The following is a 24456-nucleotide window of genomic DNA, read 5'->3' as shown; positions in this document are numbered from 1 at the left end:
GAATTTTTGAGTTGGAAAGGAATTTAGCAATTATCTGCTTTAACCCTTACACAAGAAGCAGGCTGGGTTCACAGAGGTATGGAAGTTTGGGGATTAAAAATGCTTGCATATTTTCTTACAGCATTTCTTCTCATTTGTGAACATCTATTTGTTAGGAACTATGTCTTTTGGCATTATTTACTTCACTGCACTTTTACCAGATCTGAAATGTATGTTTATTTGTTTATTGCCTCTATGCCTCCAACTAAACTGTGAGCCTATGAGGAGAGGGACTTTGACTCTTAGAGAACAAGAGCTACTTTAGAGAAAGAGAGTGTGTGTATCTTCAATACCTAGCACAGGGCATGGTACAGAAAAGGTGCTCAGTAAATGCCAGTTGAATTAAGCACCATGAATGCAGTCTGACAGAATGCTTATAGAAGCCTGGAGAAGTTTCTGTTCTCCTTCCATTTGAGAGTAGAGTCTCTACAGCTTGGACTCATCAAAGATAGTAGTGGTGGCTACAGCTCAAATTCTCTTGTCAAAGTTCACAGGGCAAGAGCGACTGGCCCCTCAGCTTTGCTGGAACATGGCTTGGAAGAAGGATCCAGCCCATGGTCTGGGTCTGAACAGGCAGAAAGGGAGAGCAAGGGAGACCAGCACCTACTGTGTTCTCACATATTTGCTGCACCCTGGTTTTGAGCTTTAAAAATAGTGCTAAAAAGAATGTCAAGTATGCAAGTAAATATCATTAAAAAATAGTTCTACTTATCCATTTGGGTTGTTTGTTTTCTGCTTCTGTCTGAGTAGGTCAGGATGTCAGACAGCTATTAGCATGGCCTTAGCTTTTAGGAACACAGAATTTTTTTTGTCACTTCAACCATCTGCCTGTTCATGGTCCATGACAATTTTACCTGCATAAGCGATTATCATTCTCCATTTCCCTGTATTGCTTGTACTATTATGTTTTTTACTTTACTCTTAAAACTTGGTATCCAGCTAAGTTCGTAAGTAAGAAACTTGAACCAGAGGCAGTTCCACCCAGTGGGCTGACATTCCAGAATTCCTTGAAGGAAAACAGGAATAGCAGTGTTTCTTGAAGAATAAATATGGTCTGCTTATTGCCAGTGCAATACACACTAAGCCTTATTAAGTCATTCCTTAACTTGGGCATTACTTTTTATAATACTTTTAGCACTGCTGTAGCACCAATTCTGCCTCTGCATGCAGACCATTAAGTCTGCCTCTGTCAACTAGGCCGATGGGAAAAGCCCACTTCAGAGAATGTTAACAATCCCTACCTATACATTCAAGAAAAAGAACCTAGAGTCAGGGAAGACTCCTCTGTATGTTTACCTGTTAGATAATTTCTGTCCTATATGCCTTGAGACCTCTTTAAATTGTGTGTCCTTCATAAAATTCCCTTGTATTAAGTGTTTTAGTATTTCTAAGTAAGGAATCTGACAAAGATTCTTGTTGTACTTTTATTCATGCAATTAAAGAAGCATGTCCCTGGTAACTATGCTATAACTGATGTCAGTGAAAGATAATCCTTAAGTAGGATTGTAAATATTTGTAAGTTTTTTTGTTTTCTTTTCTCTTCATTTTTACTTCATGATGCCAGTAAAGTCTTTGGGATTTTTGTGTCATTTAGAAATTACAGATTTTATTTTGGGAAATTTTGTATTTTATTTTCACTGTTATTCAGTGTTTCTTCATAGAATTTGTGCAGGCATCTCACTGGATGGTTATAAAAAATACTTATCTACCTAAATACAATGACTTTCACATTTGTAGCTCAAGGGGAAAGTACCTTAACACACTGCTTTTTATTAGACATCAAGTTCCTAGAAGGTAGGGATTTCCCCTCCTTTTATCTTAATAACCTCATACTGAACACAGGTCCAACAAATAGCGAGTACTTACTGAGTTAATGAATGAGAAGACCCTAGGAGATTATCTCTGCCATTTATTTTTTCCTGCTTTGGAATTATCATCATACCCCCAAAGATCAGTCTCATCACTATTAAAATAGTCCCTATAAACAAAGATAATAAAAGAGCAACACAAATATCTAATCTTTTAGGTGTCCTTTGAGATTCTTAATTTTAATCTTTAAAATAGGAACTCAATGTAAAAGTTTGATGGTGAATTTAGTTGCTGTAGACCACTCCTCGAACTGGCTATACTGAAGGACTGGCATGTGTGTGTTTTACATATTGTTTAATTTCCAATGCAAACCTCTTGCAAAGTACAGTAAAAGTGGTAAGGTAATAAAGAATTTCTATATGACTTCCTATACTTAAGTCTTGTCACAGGCAGGTAACAAAGGCCCACAGACCATGCTTTACCATAGAATAGCTCCACCATAGATTTCACTTTGCTTCTTGTTTTCCCGAGTCAAGTTTTTTCACATGTTGATTAATCATCTTTTTGTGCTGTACATTTAATCCTATGGCTTAAACACATTTTTCTAATTTCCCTGTTTATTTTTTTATTCTTAGCCTAATATAAAGCTCAGGGCCAGTTTAGGGAATTCTTTTTAGGTTCTTTAAAAGTTGTATTCAGAGATAAATTGTTGAGAGAAAATCAAGCTTGAGATTTCTTTATTCCTTGCTTTATTCCAAAATGTCTTATGACATATAGTCTCCTTAATTATTTTCAGAACACACAAATAGATACCAGAGGACTGAGTCCTGCAGAAAAGTATTCAAATATGAGAAAGATTCTCTACAAAAAATAAAATAAAATAAAATGTAACAGATTTTTCAGGCACTTCTTTTGCAATCCCTGGGCTAAAATGATAATGACCTCACAATGAAAAAAAAAAAAAAAAACTAGCACCTTCTTTTGAAATATGTATTTCTGTATGGTCTATAAAAGACTAAAATTGCTTATCCTTGGATTTTTTCTCATCTTTCCAATTCTGATCAAAGTACAGCTGGAAAAGAATTTACCAAAATATTAATGGAATACACATCACATATTGGAGCTCAATTTATTTTATGCTTAAGCAACTCTTGAACAATGGAAAGCTGTAGAAAATTAAGAACAGGTAGCCATATGTGGGTACCAGAAGCTGTTGTACTGGTCCGTTTAATCCGAAGGCTCTTCTCTCAGCAATTTAAGCCCTTTAATTAATCATTATTATAAACACCAAGATGCTTAACTGTAAGCATGATCTGATGGGATTTGTGTTAATTTTCAAAGCCTAGTAGTGCCAAAATGAACCTTGTTGGTCTGTGTATTTTCAGGAAGACAAGCTTAGGAGACTTTGGTAAACTATTAGCTAGTAACTTTCAGGTGTATGACCTTTTGCCAAATAAAATAGAAACCTTAGGTTTAAGCTAACAAAGAGAATGAGCAAGGTCTAATAGGTAAGCCATATATACATCTATTAAATAATAAAAATTGGACTTTTATTACAAATACTTATTAACAAAGGCCTGGACAGGGCATCAAAGACTTTGACTCTAATATCTATTTTTACCCCTTTAATTATGCTTTATACAGCTTATATGTCAAAAGGACTCTTCCACTATTAGTACTTAGATTTTGAGCTGGTTTCCAGCCTTAACTATAAAGTTATCTTCCATCCCAATTCTTTTTATTTATTATTTATTTATTTATTTTTTTATTTATTGAATCAAAATCGATTATACATATTTTGGGGGTTGAACATTGAGATATGCTGATTAAATCAATATTACTAGCATATATATTGTTACAAATCGTAACTATTCTTTATGCCCCTTGTCCAACCTCTCCCCTTCCCCCATTTCCTCCCCCTCCCTCCAATAATTGCCCTAGATTTCTTCTTTCCTTCTGAAAGAATAATGGTTACTTTGTTAACTTGTTGCCTAGATGATCTGTCCAATGCTGAGAGATATGATCAGGTCCCCCAATATTATCATAGAGCAGATGCTTCTTCTGTCACTTTGAAATGGGTTTTGTGGAAAGAGACATCCTCTTATCTTTGTCTCTGCTGGTGATTCTTCTTGTGTGAATGCACTCCAGTGGTTGGCGGACCATCTGCGTGGTGGCTGTGGCGTCTAGCCACTTTTGCAGCAGCCGTGATTACTGTGGTGGCTGTGGTGGGCCACCCACATGGAGGTGCTGTTTTTGGCATGCTCCTTGGCACTGGCGGTATGCCTGGTTGTGGGGTGTGTTTGGTCACCTTCTCCATGCCTCTGGTCCCTGGGCAGGCCCCAAGGCACTGGCGCCATGTGCCTGGTTGTGGGAGAGGGGTCCAGTCCCGTTCTCCATGTCCCGGGTCCCTGGACGGGCCCCGAGGTACTGGCACAGTGTGCCTGGTTGTGGGAGGAGGGTCCAGTCTCTTTCTCCATGCCTTGGGTATCCAGGTGGGCCCCGAGGTGCTGGCATTTTGTGCCTGGTGTAGGAGGAGGGTCCAGTCTCCTTCTGCATACCTCTGGGCCGGGTGGGCCCCAAGGTGCTGGCACAGTGTCCCTGGTTGTGAGAGAGAGGTCCAGTCCCCTTTTCCATGCCCTAGGTCCCTGGGTGGGCTCTGAGGTGCTGGCATGGTGTGTCTGGTTGTGGGAGGGTGGTCCGGTCCCCTTCTCCATGCCCCGGTACTGTGGGCAGGCCCCGAGGCGCTGGCTTGGTGTGCCTAGCTGTGGGAGAGAGGTCCAGTCCCCTTCTCCATGCCTCAGGTGCCCAGGCAGGCCCTGAGGCACTGATGCAGTGTGCCTGGTTGGGGGAGGGTGGTCCAGTCCCCTTCTCCATGCTTCAGGTCCCCAGGCTGGCCCCAAGGCACTGGCGCAGTTTGCCTGGAAGTGGGAGTGGTGTCCGGTCCCCAGATCCACGCCTCCAGTTCCCAGGCAGGCCCCAAGGTGCTGGTGGTGTGCCTGGGCCGGAACTAGTTTTTTGTCCTTTGCTTCTAAGATGTGGGAACTTCCTGTGGGAACCAGTACTTGAGCTGTGTGGTTGTTTAAATTGCTACTTTGCTGCTGTTTCCCTAGGGAAGGCTTTTTGTGCAGTTCAGGGTTTAATGGTTGACTTTATAGGTACTTCTGGCTCTCCAGAGACCCCATGGATCTGTGTTCTGTAGAATCTCTGATCTGGGCCTGAGTTTTTTCATCAAACTGATCCCCATGCAATTCTGCATTCCCGACCAGTCTCCTCTGAGTGGTCCTGTGCTGATTTGGGGGCAGGTCGGCTGTCCTAGCTGTGTCCCAGTGTTCCCCTGGTGGGCATGTCTCCCCCATGCTCCAAACACTTCCCATGGGACGGGCCCTGCGCCAGTCCCTGCGCCAGTCCCTTGTGATGACTCACCAGCCTCTGAATGGCTCCCTTTTTCAGCTTTTCTGGCTCCTCCCTCCTGCGTGAGTCCATGGGAACCCTATTAGTGGTCTTGCTGTCCTGGGGGCTGCCAAGGCCCTCTTCTCCTCTGCCATCTCCAAGAAACTCCATCTGAAGGGCACAGCTGTGCCTTCTGCCGGCTCCTGCTCCACGCGCTCATCAGCTTGAGCCTTAAAGCAGCCGCGGCCTGAAACTCTCAGAGCAGCTTTTTCCTTCTCTCATCATAGTTTCTCCCACCTTCATGAACTCCGTAGGTCTGTCCTCCTCCTCCCCTGAGCTCCAGCGGCCCCGGCTTGGCTGATGTTACATTTTTATAGTTGTAAATTTGGTTGATTTGTGGGAGAGACTGACGCTGCGGAATGTCTATCTTCCATCCCAATTCTTAATTCAGTTTTCCTGTGACTAACAGCAATGTGCCTAAATAACCCAATTTGAAAATGGGCAAAGGACTTGCATAGACATTTCTCCAACGAAGATATACAAATGATCAATGAGCACATGATAAAACACCCAACATCACTAATCATTAAGGAAATGCAAATCAAAACCACAAGACACCACCCACCTCATACCCATTACAGTGGTTACTATAAAAGAACAGAAAATACCATTTTGCCAAGGATGTGGATAAACTGGAATTCTTGTGCACTATTAGTGGGAATGTTAAATGGTGTAGCCACTATAGAAAATGGTATGTCAATTCCTCAGAATATTTAAAATAGAATTACTATATGATCCAGCAATTCCACTTCTGGGTATATGCCCAAAGGAGTTGAAAGCAAGACTTCAAACAGACATTTGTGTACCCACGTTTATAGCATCGTTATTTGCAATAGCCAAAAAGTGGAAGTAACCCAAGTGTCCATTGAGAAATGAATGGATAAGCAAAATTTGTTACATATATATATTCAGCCTTAAAAAGGAAGGAAATTCTGTAATATGCTACAACATGGATGAACCTTGAACATGATGCTAAGTGAAAGATCACAAAAAGACAAGTGTAATATGGTATTTATATGAGATACTCAGAGTAGTTCAAATCATAGAGACAGAAAATGGAATGGTGGTTACTAAGAGCTGGAGGATGGTAGGAGAAACAGGGAGCTACTGTTAATGGGTATAGAGTTTCGTTTGGGAACATGAAGAAGTCTGGAAATGACAGTGGTGATGGTTGCAGAACAATATAAATGTATGTAATGCCATATACTTAAAAATGGTTAAAATGGTAAATTTTAGGTTATATATATTTTATTACAATAAAAAAAAAAGTATGTTTTTAAGTGGGTATACATGTACATCCTCACTACTAATGAGGTAATCAAGTACCAAGTGAATGTCCACTATATTTTGTGCCAGTAAATTAATTCATTTTTAATATTCAACTACTTTTTCTAAAAATGAAAAACTTATATGTTACAGAAACAAATGATCAGTGTTATATTTTAACTAAGCTAGAATTTTACATAAAATATCCATCTATTAAACATGCAAAACATGGTTTTGGTTCGTATTAAACTTATTCATTGTTCATTTTATTTGTCTGGGGATTAGAATATGGAAACAATATTTAAAGAATAATTGCATTTTGAATTTCTTTCTTGCATATTGTCATCTTAATTAAGAACTGCTGCATCCTAAATTAAAAACACATTTATTATAGATTTAAAATCCACACTACAAAAAAGCTTTGTTTTTAAATATCTAGTCTCTGTCCCTTAAGATTGCATAAAGAAATTCTAATAAAAAAGAGGAACTTACCAGAGAGCAATTGATCCTTGCTCATTGTGCCTGTTTTGCAAAAGGAGTCAGTGCAGACACCTGAAACATTGTAAAACTTCAATCAGCTTAGACATTTGCTCTTTTATTTTTTCTAATGTAGCAGAACTTTCCCATAGCAGTTTCTAGTCAGTCTTTTAAGATTGAGGGGCTGGCTGGTTAGTTCAGTTGGTTAGAGCATGGTGTTGTAACACCAAGGTCAAGGGTTTGGATCCCTGTACCGGCTAGCTGCCAAAAAAAAAAAAAAGATTGAAAGTGACCTCTTTTGAGTTTTATTTAAAGCATAAATATCCGTCTTTAAACAACATTTTTCTTACATTTTCTTTTATGGTGTCATGATGGAATTTCATGGTGTCGTGATGAAAATTAAAAAACTGGCGATCATGAGACCTATAACCTATGATGGGAACAGTGATCAGATCCTAAGACAAAGCAAAATTTTCAGCTTTTTTATTTCATTGGGGAAAATGTTTTGTTTCATTTTGTTTCATTTTTAAAGTAAACATTCATAGTATGTAAGGTGAACTTAGATGTTGGTGGCAATTTAAACATTTGCACAGTATTCTTTTAAGATTTTAACATTGCTCAATTTACTGGAGGACAAAATAAGTATCCTTTATGGCCTGGACACTCTTTTAATCCTTTTTGGAATGCTGTCATTTCAAAATTACTAATATTTAGATTTTTGGTAGCTTTAGCCCCAAAGAGCCTAACACCTAGGTATGATTAAGTGAGGTTTTTCTGGCATGTTTTGTTTTTCAGTCCTTTCTAAGGCACGTTAAAAAGGCTGGCAAAATGCAGAAAGGAGTTTAGATATTTCTCCCTTTTTTTTTTTTTTTTTTTTTTTTTAAAAAGATGACCGGTAAGGGGATCTCAACCCTTGACTTGGTGTTGTCAGCACCACGCTCAGCCAGTGAGCAAACCGGCCATCCCTATATAGGATCCGAACCCGTGGCCTTGGTGTTATCAGCACCGCACTCTCCCGAGTGAGCCACGGGCCGGCCCGATATTTCTCCCTTTTTAACCAGAATTTATCTTTAGATTACGAAGACTTAACTATCACTGTATTTCAGTTGGGTTATTCTTGTGTTATGCTGGAGTCTGTGTTTCTTTGGTAGCAAAGTCACACTGAAACACCAAAAGAGCTAATAAGATGGGAGTATCAGTAATGAAGACTAAAGTCAGCTAGGCACGTTCTAGAAATACAGGCAAAACATTTTCATAAATACCACAATTGTTACCATGTCCATGCTTCTGAATTATTTTTCAGATTATTACCACTTACTACTCTCAAATTCATCATTACTATCATATCAGTCAGTGGCAGCTAGACTGGTAAAATAGCTTGCCGGGCTGGTAGAATTTATCTGCAAGGAAATATATATAGTTCAAAATTCAAACATTGGATTCTTCTTCATACACCAGTTATGTAATAGCCCAGGAATGCTTTTCCCCTCTGTTAAAACTGACCCAGAGATAAATATCCTCATTTCCAAAAAATATGCAAGGGGAAAGGAAAACAAATAATATAAAACCATATCTCATAAAGAAGTGATCGGGCAGCCGTCATCTTTCACTTCATGCATGCAATTTGGCTTGGGTTGGTCAGAGATTCATTGAGGAGTCGGTTGTCTCAGGGCTATCTGAGGGCAGAAGTCTGCCTGGAACATGAGTGTCGAGTCTCTTGGATGAGTCCTTTCCCCTTATTTCTGTTTGAAATGAAATTGTGTACAGCCATATTTGCAAAGTAAAGTCATTTACATTGTCAACACTAACTGTTACTAATAATTACTTAAAAGCTAAAATCAATGGCAAAGTGAAACAAACCTCGGAGAGAGGTTTGTACCTCATGGGCATGTTTAATTAATTGCACACTTGCACATGTACAGTCTTAGCTGGGCTTGAGAGTGTGACCTACCATGGGTAAAGCCACAAAGAATGTCCATTCATCAATTAAACAAGTATTTACTGAATAACTAGTATGTGCCAAGCTTCATGTTTCTCGCTGCTAATAGCCCTCAGAGTTTTCAGTTTATTTATTTTGAGGAAGGAAAACATAGTTTCTTATTTTAAAACTGAAATACCTCAACAAGAGAACTGATTTTGATTGTTGGTGTAATGAATTTGAGAGTTGTTCAAAGTGAAGACAACTAAATACCATGTCTGAATTAGCCAGGGTTAGGGTGGAAGTAGTAAAGGAAGACATTTTTCCTTAAGATAAGGCTGGTGATACTTAAGTCCAAATAGTAATCAATATACAGCATCAGACTGATTTATTACAATAGTAAAATCTCTTTCTGATAAATGAATACTTAAAATCTATTTAAAGTAGATTGCTAGTGAGAATTGATAAAACCTAGCAAAGCCTTCTGTAGCTTCCTTTGAGATTCAGTAATGGTTAATTTTGGCATGGGTAACAAAGTAGATTTTTTTTTTTTTTTTTTGGCTGCCAGCCAGTGCAGGGATCTGAACTCTTGACCTTGGTGTTATGACACTGTGCTCTAACCAGCTGAGCTACCTGACCAGCCCAGCTTCTTGTTTTAAGTGAGATGGCACTGTCAATGAAACAAGTCAGTCTTATGAGAATATATTTTTCAGATCTCCTGTTGCAAGAAATGGAAGGGTGTGGTAAGGAGAGTGCTAGTCAGGTTTGGAGATAGGAGCGTCAGTTGTAAAGCACATTTAAGGACCTGTGGGTGGAATGGGCTTCCGGCAAGAGTTGCTGCATGACTGTGGGTCTGCGGTGTGGTAGAGGGGATTCATCAGGCTCTGTGATAAAGACTAAATACCACACTTGAATTAGCCAGAGTTAGTGTGGCCAGAAAACCTGATGAATACCATGTATTGTTTTGATGATTTTTACAAGAGTCTTTTTTTCTGCCAAAAAAGGATGGTTCTGACCATATTTCTGAGAAAACTCGACAATTCAGTCAGCCTAACTTTATTTAGCTTTAGCTGTTCATTGATGTTGGGGCAGAGACTAAATAATTGGCTCCACTGAGGTAAAAGCACGTTATTCCACCATCTGGGTCTCAGACGTAATAGTATATTTTTCCTTTGTTCCTTTTCTAGTGGATTTTTTTTTTAAATGAGGTCATTCCCTTGTGATTCTGGTTTTTCTGTTTTTATGGTCATTGATTTCATAGACTTGTTCTTTTCTGCCTTTTCCACCAGTTTACTTCAGTGTCCCCAGCAGTTCCTGAATTCTTGAAAACTCCTCCAACTGCGGATCAGCCTCCCACAAGGTCCACAGCTCCTGTCCTCCCCACAAACACTACATCCTCAACAAAGCCTGGCCCAGCACTGGTAAAGGTGGGTACCCTGGACACATGCTGGGTTGAGTGGCTTTACTTGTGACTCTGTCTTTAGCCATTTATCTAAGAAGACAAAGGCATTTATCTAAGTTACCCAGCCTGCCTTTTTGCCTGAAGCCTTAAAATCTAAACCATGGAAGAACTTGCTAGACCAGGGCCTTGATGTTTGGAACTGCCATCTTCAACAGATCACCTATTGTGCTATAGTCACAGAAAAAACAGCACAAAATTTGGTCTGTATAAAACTACTGGAGCTATGCAGAAAGGCTTCAGGAATCATTTTATCAGCAGTTCCCAATTCTGCTGTCCCCCAGGCCACTAAGAAACAGGGAAAACAGAGTAAGACAGAGTTGCTTCAGCATAGCACTTGAGATTCATGAATCTCACAAACAGATGTCTTTAATAGCCACATGGTTTTGGACTTTATACACAAGGTCAAACTCTGTGGTAGTCCAGATATGTTACATGACAGGTTAAAGGTTTTAGAGACACAAATATGTTTTTTGATTTAGCAGATTTGGCCAGATGAAGCTTGGTTTGTTCTTCAGATAAGCTTCAGATTTGTGGCACTGTTCCCTACATTTTACTTGGTTGAAATAATTCAGTTAGAATAAATCCCAAGGAAGATTAAAATTTTAATATATGGGCACATTTTTAAAGTTCTTAAAATTGTATTTAGAACTTCAAATAAAGTGGGTGGGGAGAGTAAGCTGAGGAATGGTTTAATTATTTCACAGGTGGCTCTTGCCAAAACTAGCAGAATATAGATCTCAAACTTTTAGAACTAAAAAAGGAGATTAGAGAATTAGCTAACCTCTCACCACCTTTCAGATGAGGAAACTGAGGCCCAAAGAAGTTAAGAAGTGACAAAGCCAAGCAGGGCCCCAGTATCCCAAATTCCAGTCTAGCCTTCTTCCTGCCTTCTCAGCCTACTACAGCGCTCTTGTTGATCAGATTTCTCACTTCCATTCATCCACTGGAACTGTCCTTGTCTTTGACCTTCCTGGAGAGAAGCATGTCTTGTCAGTGTGGCCGAGTGTTCGTGGCTTCAGGTGTCTATCAGTGTATTTCCTCATCTTCCATTGCTTAGCACTGGAGCCCCAGAAATTCCAGCGGGTGGCAAGTGGCAACCCTGCCAATAAAACCAGCTCTTACCTCCTCTTCCAACATCTCCAAGCATGCACCGCTGATGGCATAAAGAGGGTCTGAATGCCAATCAGTTTTAAAAGACTAAAAATGAAAATTATGAATAACATAATAAGCAGATGACAGTGAAATTAATATTGTGAGGTATGTTTAAGCAGGCAAGACTGTTTTCTGACATTGAGATGTACTTTAAGTGCCTGATAATCAAAGTGATTTCTAATTAGCATACATATTCATCATTCATTTATTCAGTGCCAAGCACTGTTCTGGGTACTAGGAGTAGATAAAGCAGCAAATAAAACATCACAAATCCCCACCCTTGGGGTAAACAGACAACCAAATACAGTGTGCCTCGTGGTGAAGAATAACACAAGGATGGTGTGTGCTGGGGAGACAGGAGAGATGTTTCTATTTTAAATAGTGTGGCTTGGTGAAATAAGCAGATGACATTTGGGCAGAGATCTGAAAGAGGTAAGGGGATAAGCCATGAGGGAAGAAAATTAACTAAACCTGTGGGAAGAAAATTTGAAGTTTCCAAACAAGGAGGCCAGTATGACTGGAACAGAGATGGCTAAGAAGTAAAAAGTAAACCTTGTGGCCAAAGACCAGATTCTGCTGAGCCTCATAAGAAGTTAGGCTTTTCATTACCACCTAAAGAAGCTGCTAGAAGGTTTTGAGCTGATGTATTTGAAACTGTAGGGAGCAAAGGAAGCAGCAGAGGCCAGTAAAAGCATAACCCATAGCAGCAGCAGTCAGGGTAGTCAGAAGCAGTTGGATTCTGGCTGTGTTTTGAAGGCTAAGCTGGCAGGATTTGCTGGCAGATTGGATGTGTGGTATGTGGAAAAGGAGAAGTCATGAGCCAGTTCACCCTTTTGTGTCTAAGCAAATAGAAATTTGGAGTTGCCATTTCCTGTGATGGGAAGGAACACACCTGGAGTTGAGGCACTTACTAGACACCTCGTGGAGGTGGCCTGGAGGCAGTTGGATAACGGAGTCCAGACCTCAGGAGAGAGACTGGAAATAGACACGTGGAAGTCATCAATGTATAAATGGCATTTAAAGCCATGAAACCCAGTAAGATCACCTAGGGTCTAAGTCTACACAAAGAAGTGGCACAAGAACTGAGTCCATGAGCATGCCAACCCTGTAGGGAGACAAGAAGAACCAGCAAAGGAGACTGAGAAAAATTATCAGGTAAAGGAAGAGAGTGAGTAGCCCAGGAGCCAACGGGAACATCTCAAGGAGGAGGGACAGATCGACTGTATCAGATGCTGCCAACCAGGATCAATTAAGGTGAATGCTGGGAACTGGCCTTGGGTTCAGCAACATCGAAGTTATAGTGACCTTGACAAGAACAGTTTCTGTCTAGTGATAGAGGTAAAAATTCAGCTAGAGTGGGTACAAGAGTGTCTGAAAGGGAGAAATGGAGATAGCATTAGAGAAAGCTTTTTCTGAGGACCTTTGCTGGACAGGAGCACACAGAAATAGGTCTGTAGTTTGAGTGGAACATGGGGTTAATAAAGGATGTTTGCTAGTCAGAGTGATCCAGGAGAGGGGCAAGGATTGCCGGCACAATAAACATGTGTGGGCCAGCAAACATGGAATGTCGTTCACGAGGGGAGGTGCTGACCTGAGACAGCAACACCAACGGCTTGTCCAAAGCCACAGGAAGGAAAGTCACATACGGGGTCCAGGTACAGGCAATCATTGGGAACTTGTGGACATTCTATGCTGATCACTTATTTTCTGATTGTTTAGGAAACAAGGTCATCAGTTGACAGGGAGGATGGGGAGGAAGTATTAAAGGTTTGAGGAGAGAAGAAAAGAAATGAGATAGTATTCTAGAAGAAAAGGAATATAAGTGGACTAGAAAAATGTAATAGGATGGCCAGGTAGCACAGAAGAGCCCTTAAAGTTGGTGGTTGTGAATTTAAAGTGAGACCTGCCAGCACAGTATTATGTTTTTCCTGTAGCCACTTCCAATTATATGAGGACAGGCATGGAGCAAACCAATGGTTCTCTACAGGGGTAATTTTGTCCCCCTACCCCAGGGACATTGGCAATATTTGGAGACATTTCTGATTGTCACAATGCAGGGATGTGGGGGTTACTACTGGGCATCCAGTGACGTACAGACCCGGGTTGCTGCTGAACATCCTACAATGTACAGGACAACCCTTACAAGGAATTATCTAGTTCAAAATGTCAGTAGAGCCACTGTGGAGAAACCCTGAAGTAGACAAAGAATTGGATTAGGGTTTTACCAGGTGAGTATTACAAAGGTGGACCATGCAAGTGAGTGGACTGTGTGGATTATAGTTGGGTATAGTTAAGGCGGGAAGTGAGGCACAGTGTTGAGGGAGTAAGAGAAATGGATTGTAGGTCTCATTGGCATCAAGTAATTATAAATGGTGTCCTGGATGGATGGAGTTAACAAAACAGGTGGTGGCTGTCAGGGATTAGGATACTGCAGGTGAAAAGGTACAGTTTCAGATAGTGATAAAATCTAGGTAATAACCACAACAGTGAGTGGCTGAGAAAGAAGTGAAGGGACAGATTAGAGGGATTGTGTATGTGGAAATTAAAATCACCACAAACAATGACTGAAGTAGTGTTAGAGAAGGTAAGGAGGGAATGGGTGTGTCACAGGAGTCAGAAAAGGACTAAAAGAAGACCAGGTCCTGGTGGTCAAGTCCAAAAGCATGAGATTCACAAGAATAAATCATTTCCAGTACACACTTACTTTTCACAAATACTTACAAGTGTTCAAAAATAGGCCACTAGTTCATTGGATTATGTTATATCCAGTGGTGTACTGGAAAATGTTTAACAGGCAGGTTATAGCCTTTGCCAATTCCCTTGGTGTAAATATTCCCACTGTGGCCAATTTCAAGCTACCACGATAAAATCACTGAGTGCAGAGTTGGGAGAAGAGTTGGCTCTCATGAGTCAGTGAGAGCTGACTCCAGCTATGTCCAGAAACTGTTATGTAATACATCCATAAAACTCTTGTTGCAGAATCATTCTCTTATGACAAGGGAAGGATTCATGATATATCAAGGGAGAGAAAGGCACATTTCTAATAAGCATATCTGTATAGTACCGATTATGTTAAACATTAACATATGCCTAGGAAGGATGTACAAAAGAATGTTAACAGTGACCATTTCTGGTCTGTAGCATGTGGTGGTTTTTATTTCCTTCTTTGTGTTTTTATAGAACATGAACATATGGGGCCGGCCCGTGGCTCACTCGGTAGAGTGCGGTGCTGATAACACCAAGGCCCCGGGTTCGGATCCCATATACGGATGGCCGGTTCACTCACTGGCTGAGTGTGGTGCTGACAACACCAAGTCGAGGGTTAAGATCCCCTTACCGGTCATCTTTTAAAAAAAAAAAAAAAAAAAAAAAAAAAAGAACATGAACATATGAATAGCTACATTTAATTTAGTATTTCTCAAAGTCTTTATTAAATTGGGTTTCTTATCTTATAACAGCTTAGGAATAATTTCCTATATTTTGGTTTTTGTTAGTTTGGATGGCTTTTTTGTCCATATGAAGTTATCTTATAATATGAATATTGAAAAGTAGAAAGTAATCTGATAACTTATAAATTGAGAAGAAAAGAATTCAGGAAAAAGTCATCTTTCTTAATCATAAGATGAGGGATGCCAGGTCTTGCACCCCATTTTCAAAGTAAAAATGTTATATTTTTGAAAAATTACTAAATTCACATTGCTCGGTATTTTAATATTTGTGTTATTTTCCTTAGAGATACTTTTATATTCTCCTTGATTCTTATTAGAAGCACTTTTCTGTTTTTACATATTCTCCACAGATTTTTTTTTAATACTCATATTACATTGTTACAGTGAAATATACTTAATCTTTTCCCTATTGTATATTTAGTATACAACCTATTTTTCATGTAAGCAGTCAGCAGTGTGTCTGCATAGGAGACCCAAAATAAATGTTTATAGAATTGGAATGGATAATGCTGGGCTGACATCTTGCCTATACCCTAAGGGAACACTTCAGCAGAAGAAAATTTCTTGGTCAAAGTCAGTATGTTTTCATGGCTCTCAAAGTGTATTTAGTATATTGCTTTCCAGAGTGACTATAGCAGTTTCTAAAGTGCATTGCTTTTTAATTTCAAATCATTTAGGCACAAAGTAAAATAGATTTCACATGGTGACTTCTCTTAAAATGTTATTTTCTGGGCCGACCCCGTGGCGCACTCGGGAGAGTGCGGCGCTGGGAGCGTGGCAGTACTTCCGCCGCGGGTTCGGATCCTATATAGGGATGGCCGGTTCACTCGCTGGCTGAGCGCGGTGTGGCCGGTCACAAAAAGACAAAAAAAAAAAAAAAAAAAAAAAATTACTTTCTTTTTCTCAAAAATAGCAAAGCCATCCCAAGAATCCGAACGACAAACACCGTAGCAAAAAGTGCAAAGATCCCAAACCACGGGTAAAGAAATTAAAGTACCACCAATACATTCCACCGGATCAGAAGGGAGAAAAGAACGAGCCGCAGATGGACTCCAACTATGCTCGTCTGCTCCAGCAGCAGCAACTGTTCCTGCAGCTGCAGATCCTGAGCCAGCAGCGGCAGCACTACACCTACCAGACCATCCTGCCTGCACCATTCAAGTACGGGCTGGGGGCATTGTGGCTTCATGAGGGGGAATTTACTGTGGTTTTTATGAGGAACCACACGCCACTAAAGGTTGGACATTGTGATTTACTTGTGCTCGATGATTGGTTTTCATTTTGTTGTTACCAAAGCTTATCATAAAGTGCCTGAAGTCAACATAGAGAAAACGGCCTGCATTCCAGTCCAGTTTTGTCCTCCAAAATAGATTCTGAGCTTTTACTAGTTAGAAATGCCTTTCACAATTATTCATCCAGGAAAGATTTGCCTATTATATACTCAAAACAGTATTAGATGCTGTGAGGAAAGTATAAGACCTGGTATAGACAGCTAAAGAGAAGAGACAGATGGCCACAAAAGCTGGAGTGGTCAAGTGAAGCTTTGTGAAAACGGCAGGATATTTATATGGAAGGCTCTGGAAGAGCTCTTCCAAGCACAGGGGAATGCTATGAGCACTAGTAGTAAGGAAGGAGTAAACAGTGCCTATATATTGGATGGTGAGAAAAATTGCCTAAATGAAGAATGTGATTTTTAAGAAAAGTGGAGGGCCAAAGTGAGTAGAGCCAAGTCTGGAGAGGCTTAAAGTGGGGCAGAAGACTTTGCTCAGTGTGATAGGTGGACAGTGGAGTGTTTCAGAGGTGGTAACATGAGGAGACTGAAATGCAGGTACAAAGACTCAGATACTGGTGTTGAAGGGGAGTCTGGAAACAGATGTGAGCAGACGAAAGGGCACTGATAATGGAAAGAAAGGAACAGATCATAGATGTTTCAAAAGACAGTTAAAGGTCTTGGTGACCAACAACTGTGGGGAAGGAAGATGTTTCCAAAGATTGGACTCAATTACAAGGGACAGAAGGGAGTAGGTTCTGATGGTTTCTGAAATTGAATTCATAGTAAGCTTGCATGCCTAATTTTAATGATGTAATAAAGGAAATTTCTAGATATACATCCCCAATGTGCTTTTTCTAGGAAACAGATAAAAATGCAAAGATCCAGTCCTTCATTTCCCTCACTTTTCAAGAGAAAGTACTATTTGCATTCAACTCTAGAAAAAGTTGCAAAACTCGTTACAAGGAAAGATTATTCTCTGTGATCAAGGCATTCAATTCATGATCACATGATCCATAGAAACTTTACTTCTCTTTCCCACCTGTAGACTAAGCATCCCTCCATAGGCAGCCCCTATTTTCTAGGTCTAGAAAAGGATAAAAACCCACTAAAAAGCTTCTCTGTTAAATATCTCCTCATTTGCAAATAAATGTCATTTTTTTCTCTCAAGATACACATATCTTAAGGAAGATTAAACCTATTAGTAATTCAGACATTATTGTGAAGTGCTTAAATCAAAAACATCAGGGCATGGACATGGAGAGGAAGAAAAAGAATTTTGTAGCATGTTATTATTTTAAAGAGCAGACAGGCCAGAGTGAGCTATTGACATTGGAAGGGAACCAGGGAAGGCCAGAGAGAACTGGAAGAGTATCAGAGACAAACTGTGCTACCTACAGCTTTGTCCAGGACCTGGGGAGGCCTGCTCCACTGCTGCCTTCCTTGGCATTGGGCACCAGTACCAACAGTAACGAAGGCTCATGGTTATTCACTGCCCACAACGCACCAAGCACTGTGCTCGCTCTTGATGTCAGCTTCATTATCCTCACTGTAAGTCCAGGAGGCACTGGGATCACGGACCCCATTCCCAGATGAAGAAACTGTTAAACTGAAAATCTCATAAGAGAATTTTTTATGTGTGTGGTGTCTATGAAGTAGTCTTTTTTTGTAATAAAAGAATTTGGCCAGCTTTGCAGAAGGAAAGAATACATCTGAGGTGTGGGGAACCTGAACTCCAACAACTCTTTGTCTTTCCACGAAGGCTTCAGTTCCCCTCTCTTCCTCAGACATTTCCACCACTAAAATAACCAAGCCACCTGCTCAGGGAAAACATCATAGAAGTGGGTGCAGGAACTAGGGGAAGGAAAGAACGCTTATTTCTGTGTGTTATCTCACCACACAAAGACTGAACAGAAGTTCTGTTTAATTTCCAGATCCTAAAAATGGAGATATTTTCTAATGTGTTATCTACCTTTTCCAAAATTGCATTATAAGAAACTGAATTTGGAAGTCCTACAGTGCCCATAGTGGTGGAATTTTAGTTGTATCATGCAGCCCTTTGGTACCATGAAAGGAGCAAGAGCCTAAAGAGACTGGGCTTTAGTTAAACCCAGCTGGGCTGACAGGTCGTGGAAGCCACGTCCTCCCTCTCAGCTTCAGGTCTCTCATCTGCACGGTGATCACACGGATCAGCTTCCCCCTCCTTTTCTCTCTGTTGATTTGGAGAAAAATAAACTAACTTATTTCTGTTATTTTAAAGGCTGAATTAAACATTGAATCATAGGAACAAGTAGAGTGTTGCAAAATCTCAACCAAAAAGACAGCAAGAATAATTACTTTAAATTGTGCATTTTCAAGGGGACAGTAAGCAAAAGATTGTTCAGAAGAGGGGGATATTTCTCTTTCTATGTAATAAAGCACAAACAGACACACAGTACATAAACATATGCAGTATATCTGTGGTATTAAAACTTCATGGGGAGAGCATTTTTAAAAAAAAATGTCTAAGGCCGAGCCTGTGGTGCACTCGGGAGAGTGCGGCACTGGGAGCGTAGCGGTGCTCCCGCCGCGGGTTCGGATCCTATATAGGAATGGCCAGTGCATTCACTGGCTGAGTGCCGGTCACGAAAAAGACAAAAAAAAAAAAATTTTAAATAAATAAATAAATAAAAATGTCTAGAAGCCTCCTTGGGTGGACAATAATGAATGAAAATAAGATCGAGAAACACTGATTTAAAGAAAGTATTTTTATAACTAACATGAGATTTAAAAGTTGAATTTTTAAGAAGGAGATAATGATACATAAAATATTTGTCATTTCATCTAAATTTCAAGAAACTTCATCTCAATGACTTCAAGTATTCAACTTCAGCAAAATTCAGGCAGGTTTAAAAAGACTCCAAAATGAATGTCAAGAGTTAGCTATTAGGGCTGGCCAGTGGCTCACTCGGGAGAGTGTGGTGGTGATAACACCAAGGCCACAGGTTCGGATCCTATATAGGGATGGCTGGTTGGCTCACTGGCTGAGCGTGGTGCTGACAACACCAAGCCAAGGGTTGAGATCCCCTTACCGGTCATCTTTATTTAAAAAAAAAAAAAAAAAAGTTAGCTATTGACCAAGCCAGCATTGGCTTCAACCACAGGCTTCCTAGAACTCCTTGGAGAAAGCTCATCAAACTATGGCTCTCATCCCATAAGCACTGTCACCTCAGATCCCTATTCCAGAATGTGGAATTCTGAGTCTCCCTGGCTTTAGCACCAAGGCTTTGTACAGCCTGAGGCTGCAGTGGAATTGGCTATACAGTATCATGTATATTATCACATGTTATTAGATATTATCCTAAGTTTTCCTCTAAAAGCTTTATTGTTTTCATAATTCATATTTAGATTTCTGGGAATGGCGTGAGGTAGGGGTTCATCAAGAGCCATATTTTTTTTATGTATGAATGTCCAGTCTGGCCCAGTGCCACTTATTGGAAGGCCACTGCACTGCAGTGTCACCTTTTTGGTAACTCAAGAGGCCATGAACACAGAGGTCTCTTTCTGGATTCTATTCTCTCCCATCTGTCTGTTCTGTCCTTGCTTCAGCACCACACCATCTTAGTGACCAGCTGTGTAACACATGTTGATATCTGGTGCTGTGACTCTTCCAGCTTGGATTTTCTTCTTCAAGGATGCCATGGCCATTCTTGGTCTCTTGCTTTTTCCATATAAAACTGAGAATCACCTACGTTTCCGCCAAACAAACAAGCAAATAAAACCTGCAGAGATTTTTATTATTATCTAATGTAACTGACATCTTTACAATATTGAATCTTCCAATCCATGACTCATGGTAATTTTTCTCTTCATAAATTTACAGTTAAATTGTTAACAGAAGCAATGTCAAATCTAGAAATTATTTTATTATAAACTCTTTCTTTTTCTTTTGAAGGCCACTCAATGACAAAAATAACAACAGTGGGAATTCAGCTTCAAACAATAACACACCCAACACACCAAGACAGAACACATCTGCTCCTATGAGAAAGCCAGGACCTCTGCCTTCTAGCTTGGATGACCTAAAGGTGAAAATTCCAAATAGAGTTTATTCACCCATAAGTACCACGAATATGTAAATGATTTGCTAGATTTGTCTAGCAGATGTAGGTGCTTCTCAATAGACTTTCAACCTTACCAACAATAGGGTAACCTTTACAGAGGTACTTTCTTTTTATTTCCATTAAGTTTGACCAATAACGACTCTCATTTACTGAGCAGTGTACCTTTTGCAGGCACCATACCAGTTCTGTTGGATTCCAGAGGTTGTGATTTTCTCTTCCTGCTCAATGCCAAATTTTGGAGAAGCTGGAAAATGTAACAGTTAAGAACATGAGCTCCAGGGACAACCTTCCTATGTTTCTGTCCCAGCTCAGCCTTCTATTATCTGTGGTAGCTTGGACAAGTGATTCAGCCTCTCTCTGCCTAGACTGCCTCATCTGTAAAATGGGAAGAATAACAATACTGACACCTCATGTGGTCATGTGAAGACTAGCTGAAAGAGTAAATCACTTCCAACAGTGCTCTGCACATGCTAATTACTCTATAAATGTAGCTGTTTTCATTATCACCATTCTGGTAATCTTTTCTCTGACATGGAAGAGGAATTACCCTCTAAAATCCCTATTTTATTACTGGCCTCCCAAGTTCTTCAGGTCGGAAGTTATGTGTATTTACATGTGTTAAAAAAGAGAAACAAACTGTCCCACTTTCAGATATGCAGTGTCACAGAGTTGTCTGATAGACACAGGCACTTTTCCATCACAAAAGTATACTGCAGATTTGTAAGAAAGTTGTAATACCAAGAGCTCTGATTTGTTTGTACCTCCAGGTATCAGAACTGAAGACAGAATTGAAGTTAAGGGGTCTACCAGTGTCGGGCACCAAACCAGACCTCATTGAACGCCTGAAACCCTACCAGGAAGTGAACAGCAGTGGCCTTGCTGCAGGTAGTATCGTCACAGTGTCTTCGTCGACCATCATCAACAGTAACCCAGAAGTCACCGTGGCCTTGCCAGTTACAACACTACACAACGCTGTGACCAGCTCAGTCTCCACTTTCAAGGCAGAAATGCCATCTGCTGGAACCCCCAACGTAGCCCATGTGGAAAATGTCCATTCCCCTCTGCCAATCTCACCATCTCCCTCCGAACAGTCCAGTCTCAGTACCGATGACACAAACATGGCAGACACTTTCACCGAGATTATGACCATGATGTCTCCTTCACAGTTCTTATGCTCATCTCCTTTGAGGGTGGCAAGTAATGAAGACAGCCTGAGTCCCACCAGCAGCACTCTGTCAAATCTGGAACTGGATGCGGCTGAGAAGGATCGCAAGCTTCAGGAGAAAGAGAAGCAGATCGAAGAGCTAAAGAGGAAACTGGAACAAGAGCAGAAACTCGTGGAAGTTCTAAAAATGCAACTTGAGGTTGAAAAACGAGGGCAGCAGCAGCAGCGGCCACTGGAACCCCAGCCCAGTGCCCCGGCTCATTCTGTCATCAAGTCAGACCAGAAACATGGAGGCACTGGTTCCTCCATCAAAGACGAGGCCGCACTCCCTGACTGCTCCAGCTCCAGGCAGCCCATCCCGGTAGCCAGCCACTCTGCAAGCCAGCCTCTTCCTACAGGGGGTCAGACCCTTGTTGCCAAAAAGGCTGTCGTTATCAAGCAAGAGGTCCCCGTGGCCCAGGCAGAGCAGCAGACCGTCGTCTCGCAATTTTATGTGAGTTCCCAGGGACAGCCGCCACCTGCCATTGTCGCTCAGCCCCAGGCTTTACTGACCACGCAAACTGCTCAGCTGCTGCTCCCAGTGTCCATCCAGGGCTCGAATGTCACCTCAGTGCAACTCCCAGTAGGCAGCGTCAAACTCCAGGTGTGAAGTGTGTCTTCTAACTACTTTGCCTTACAGCACACCTAGAATGGAAACTCTGCTAATGATGAACCACACTTGAGCTTTTTCATAAATGCTTCTACGGTAGGCTTCACACTTGTAGACTCGTGTATGTGTAGGAGGGTCAATCAAAAAGTTGAACAGCTAGCACTGTTTTTATATAATAATAACAAAAACGGGGTGCTTTTCTATTTCTGTTACCTGTCCCTTTAATAAACACAGTATCATATGTGTACATGCTTTTAAAATACCGATGACACTATGATAACAATAATAGCTGCTGCTATTGAGTACTTTTTATGCTCGAGGCACAGCATCATGTACTTTATATGGCTTACTTCATTTAATCCTCCCTTCCCCCAGAAGATCCAAGTTATACTGCCCATCTCTGGATAAGGAAACAGAGACCTAGGAAAGGAACTTAGTAAGTCACCCAAGGACAGAGCTGGCATTTAAAGCTAGTCTCTTACTCTTTCGCCCATTCTTATATTTGGCCTCCCAAATTTAGTTCTTGAAAGGCACCATTAATGCAAAGATGCTTAAACTCGCAATTCGAGGCAAATGTGACCACAAATTTAAGAGTGGGGATGTCACTGAAAGAGATGATGAAACACTCGTGAATATGAAATTCCCTTTTGTGCCTTCACAACCTATGTATTTACTATTTACCTTAAGCTGTTTTTATGTAATGCGATTTTGGTCGGTCTTAACCAAATGTACCACAGGTAAACGAGAAACCATTTGGACCAGTGCCCCTCAACCCTGATTACCCAAATACCTGCAACAGCAGAAAGGAAGAATCTCATACCCCTAGAATTAGGGGCATGGCCTACAGGCCCTTTGGCATGTGCAGAAATTCTAATCCTCCTGTTTTATCTTTAGCGATCTATGAAGTTGAAAGTCTAATCTATAACTTATCTTTAAAATTTTTTTTCTTTGTCCAATTCTTCTGTTAGAGTTGATGAAGGAACAAGAACCATATTTTATCCTGGAGCTGTGTGCACCCTGCATGGTGCTGGCTGTCGCTGAAGGGTGCACACACTGCAACTTAAAAGCAAGAATTTGGACAGTTAGGTCTCAGATTTCCTTGCCACTATTAAATGTATTACAATACCTGGCCTATTATATGTAGAGCTGCTATAGGTTCTTACTTCAGTTTTCTGTTTTCCCAAAATTTTCAAATGAAAACCTTAGCCACTTAAACAATAAGAGCATGAAAATAACTGAGCTGGTATTTCACTCTGGTTTAGCATTGTTAAGGTTCGGATGTTTGCAGATGAAGTGTGTACCTGTAAACGTTTTGTCTTATTTCATTTTAGATATGATTCCCAAGTGACCAATTATTCTGCAACCAAACTCTTGATTTCAGCTTTGATTCTGGCAATTAAACCGATTTTTTTTTTATTCACCTCCTAGACTCCCCCACAAGCAGGAATCCAGACTCAGCCTCAGATAGCAACTGCTGCGCAAATGTCAACTGCTGCTCTGTCCTCAGGCTTGGCCCCAACCATACCTCAGAAACAAGACACCTTCACACAGCAGGTGCTCAGCCAGCCTCAACAGGTCCGAAAGGTTGGTAACTCCTGAGCGATACACTTGCTGATTTTTACTGCTATCCCCTCGTCAGTCCATAAGCATCCTCCTCAGTGCCTACTCCTAGGGAAACTCCTGTTTCTTCTTTTCTCTGATCCATCTTCCTAGAATATGCCTTAGTTCAGATGCCATCTGACTGTAGATTATCCTATCATTTGGGATAAAGAAAGAGCTCTTTATTACTAAAACATAGCTCATCATAACAGTTAATCCCATTTTCCAAGTAAAAGTTTCAAAAGCATTTTTTCAATCCTCATATATTGAATTTACCAAGCTTTAAAATAAATCTTTTTCAAGTTAAACATGTTGTGGGGGGAAAATGTGCTGTTCTTTGTGAAGAGATATTTGCAGATATTTGAAAAGATACTTCTGACATTATTATCTCGAGTAAGATCCTTACCTATATTTGTAAGAGTTTGCCATCTCATGGATTAAGAGCCCCAAAGTCTTATTTTGGTTCACCACTTCCTAGGTGTTGGGCCTCATGCAAAATTCACTTACTTTCTCTATGTGTCAATTTCCTCATCTTTAAAATGAAGGTCTAGGATTCAGTGTCCTCTACACACGTTCCTACCAAAAACTGATGGTAAATAGCCCCTAAGTCAACAAAAGTCCCTCTTGTCCAGTAGGTGGAGCTATGTG

General features: G+C 40.6%; 1 protein-coding gene across 7 annotated transcripts in view; it reads left to right on the top strand.

The window, feature by feature from the left end:
* The window catches only part of MRTFB (myocardin related transcription factor B), a 179973-nt gene that overhangs the window by 139182 nt on the left and 16335 nt on the right, over positions 1–24456 (top strand). For 6 of the 7 annotated variants that reach the window (XM_063098758.1, XM_063098763.1, XM_063098757.1 and 3 more), the window contains 5 exons: positions 10249–10386; positions 15936–16183; positions 20227–20359; positions 21163–22203; positions 23638–23793. In XM_063098758.1, the coding sequence (XP_062954828.1) occupies positions 10249–10386; positions 15936–16183; positions 20227–20359; positions 21163–22203; positions 23638–23793 (1716 nt within the window). The remainder of the gene's footprint in view (positions 1–10248; positions 10387–15935; positions 16184–20226; positions 20360–21162; positions 22204–23637; positions 23794–24456) is intronic. The other variant, XM_063098762.1, reaches the window with a different exon arrangement.

The sequence above is a fragment of the Cynocephalus volans genome, chromosome 6, assembly GCF_027409185.1.
Source record: "Cynocephalus volans isolate mCynVol1 chromosome 6, mCynVol1.pri, whole genome shotgun sequence".
Taxonomy (NCBI): domain Eukaryota; kingdom Metazoa; phylum Chordata; class Mammalia; order Dermoptera; family Cynocephalidae; genus Cynocephalus; species Cynocephalus volans.
Note: the sequence above shows the minus strand (reverse complement) of the source record. Positions and strands in the feature narration are given on the sequence as shown.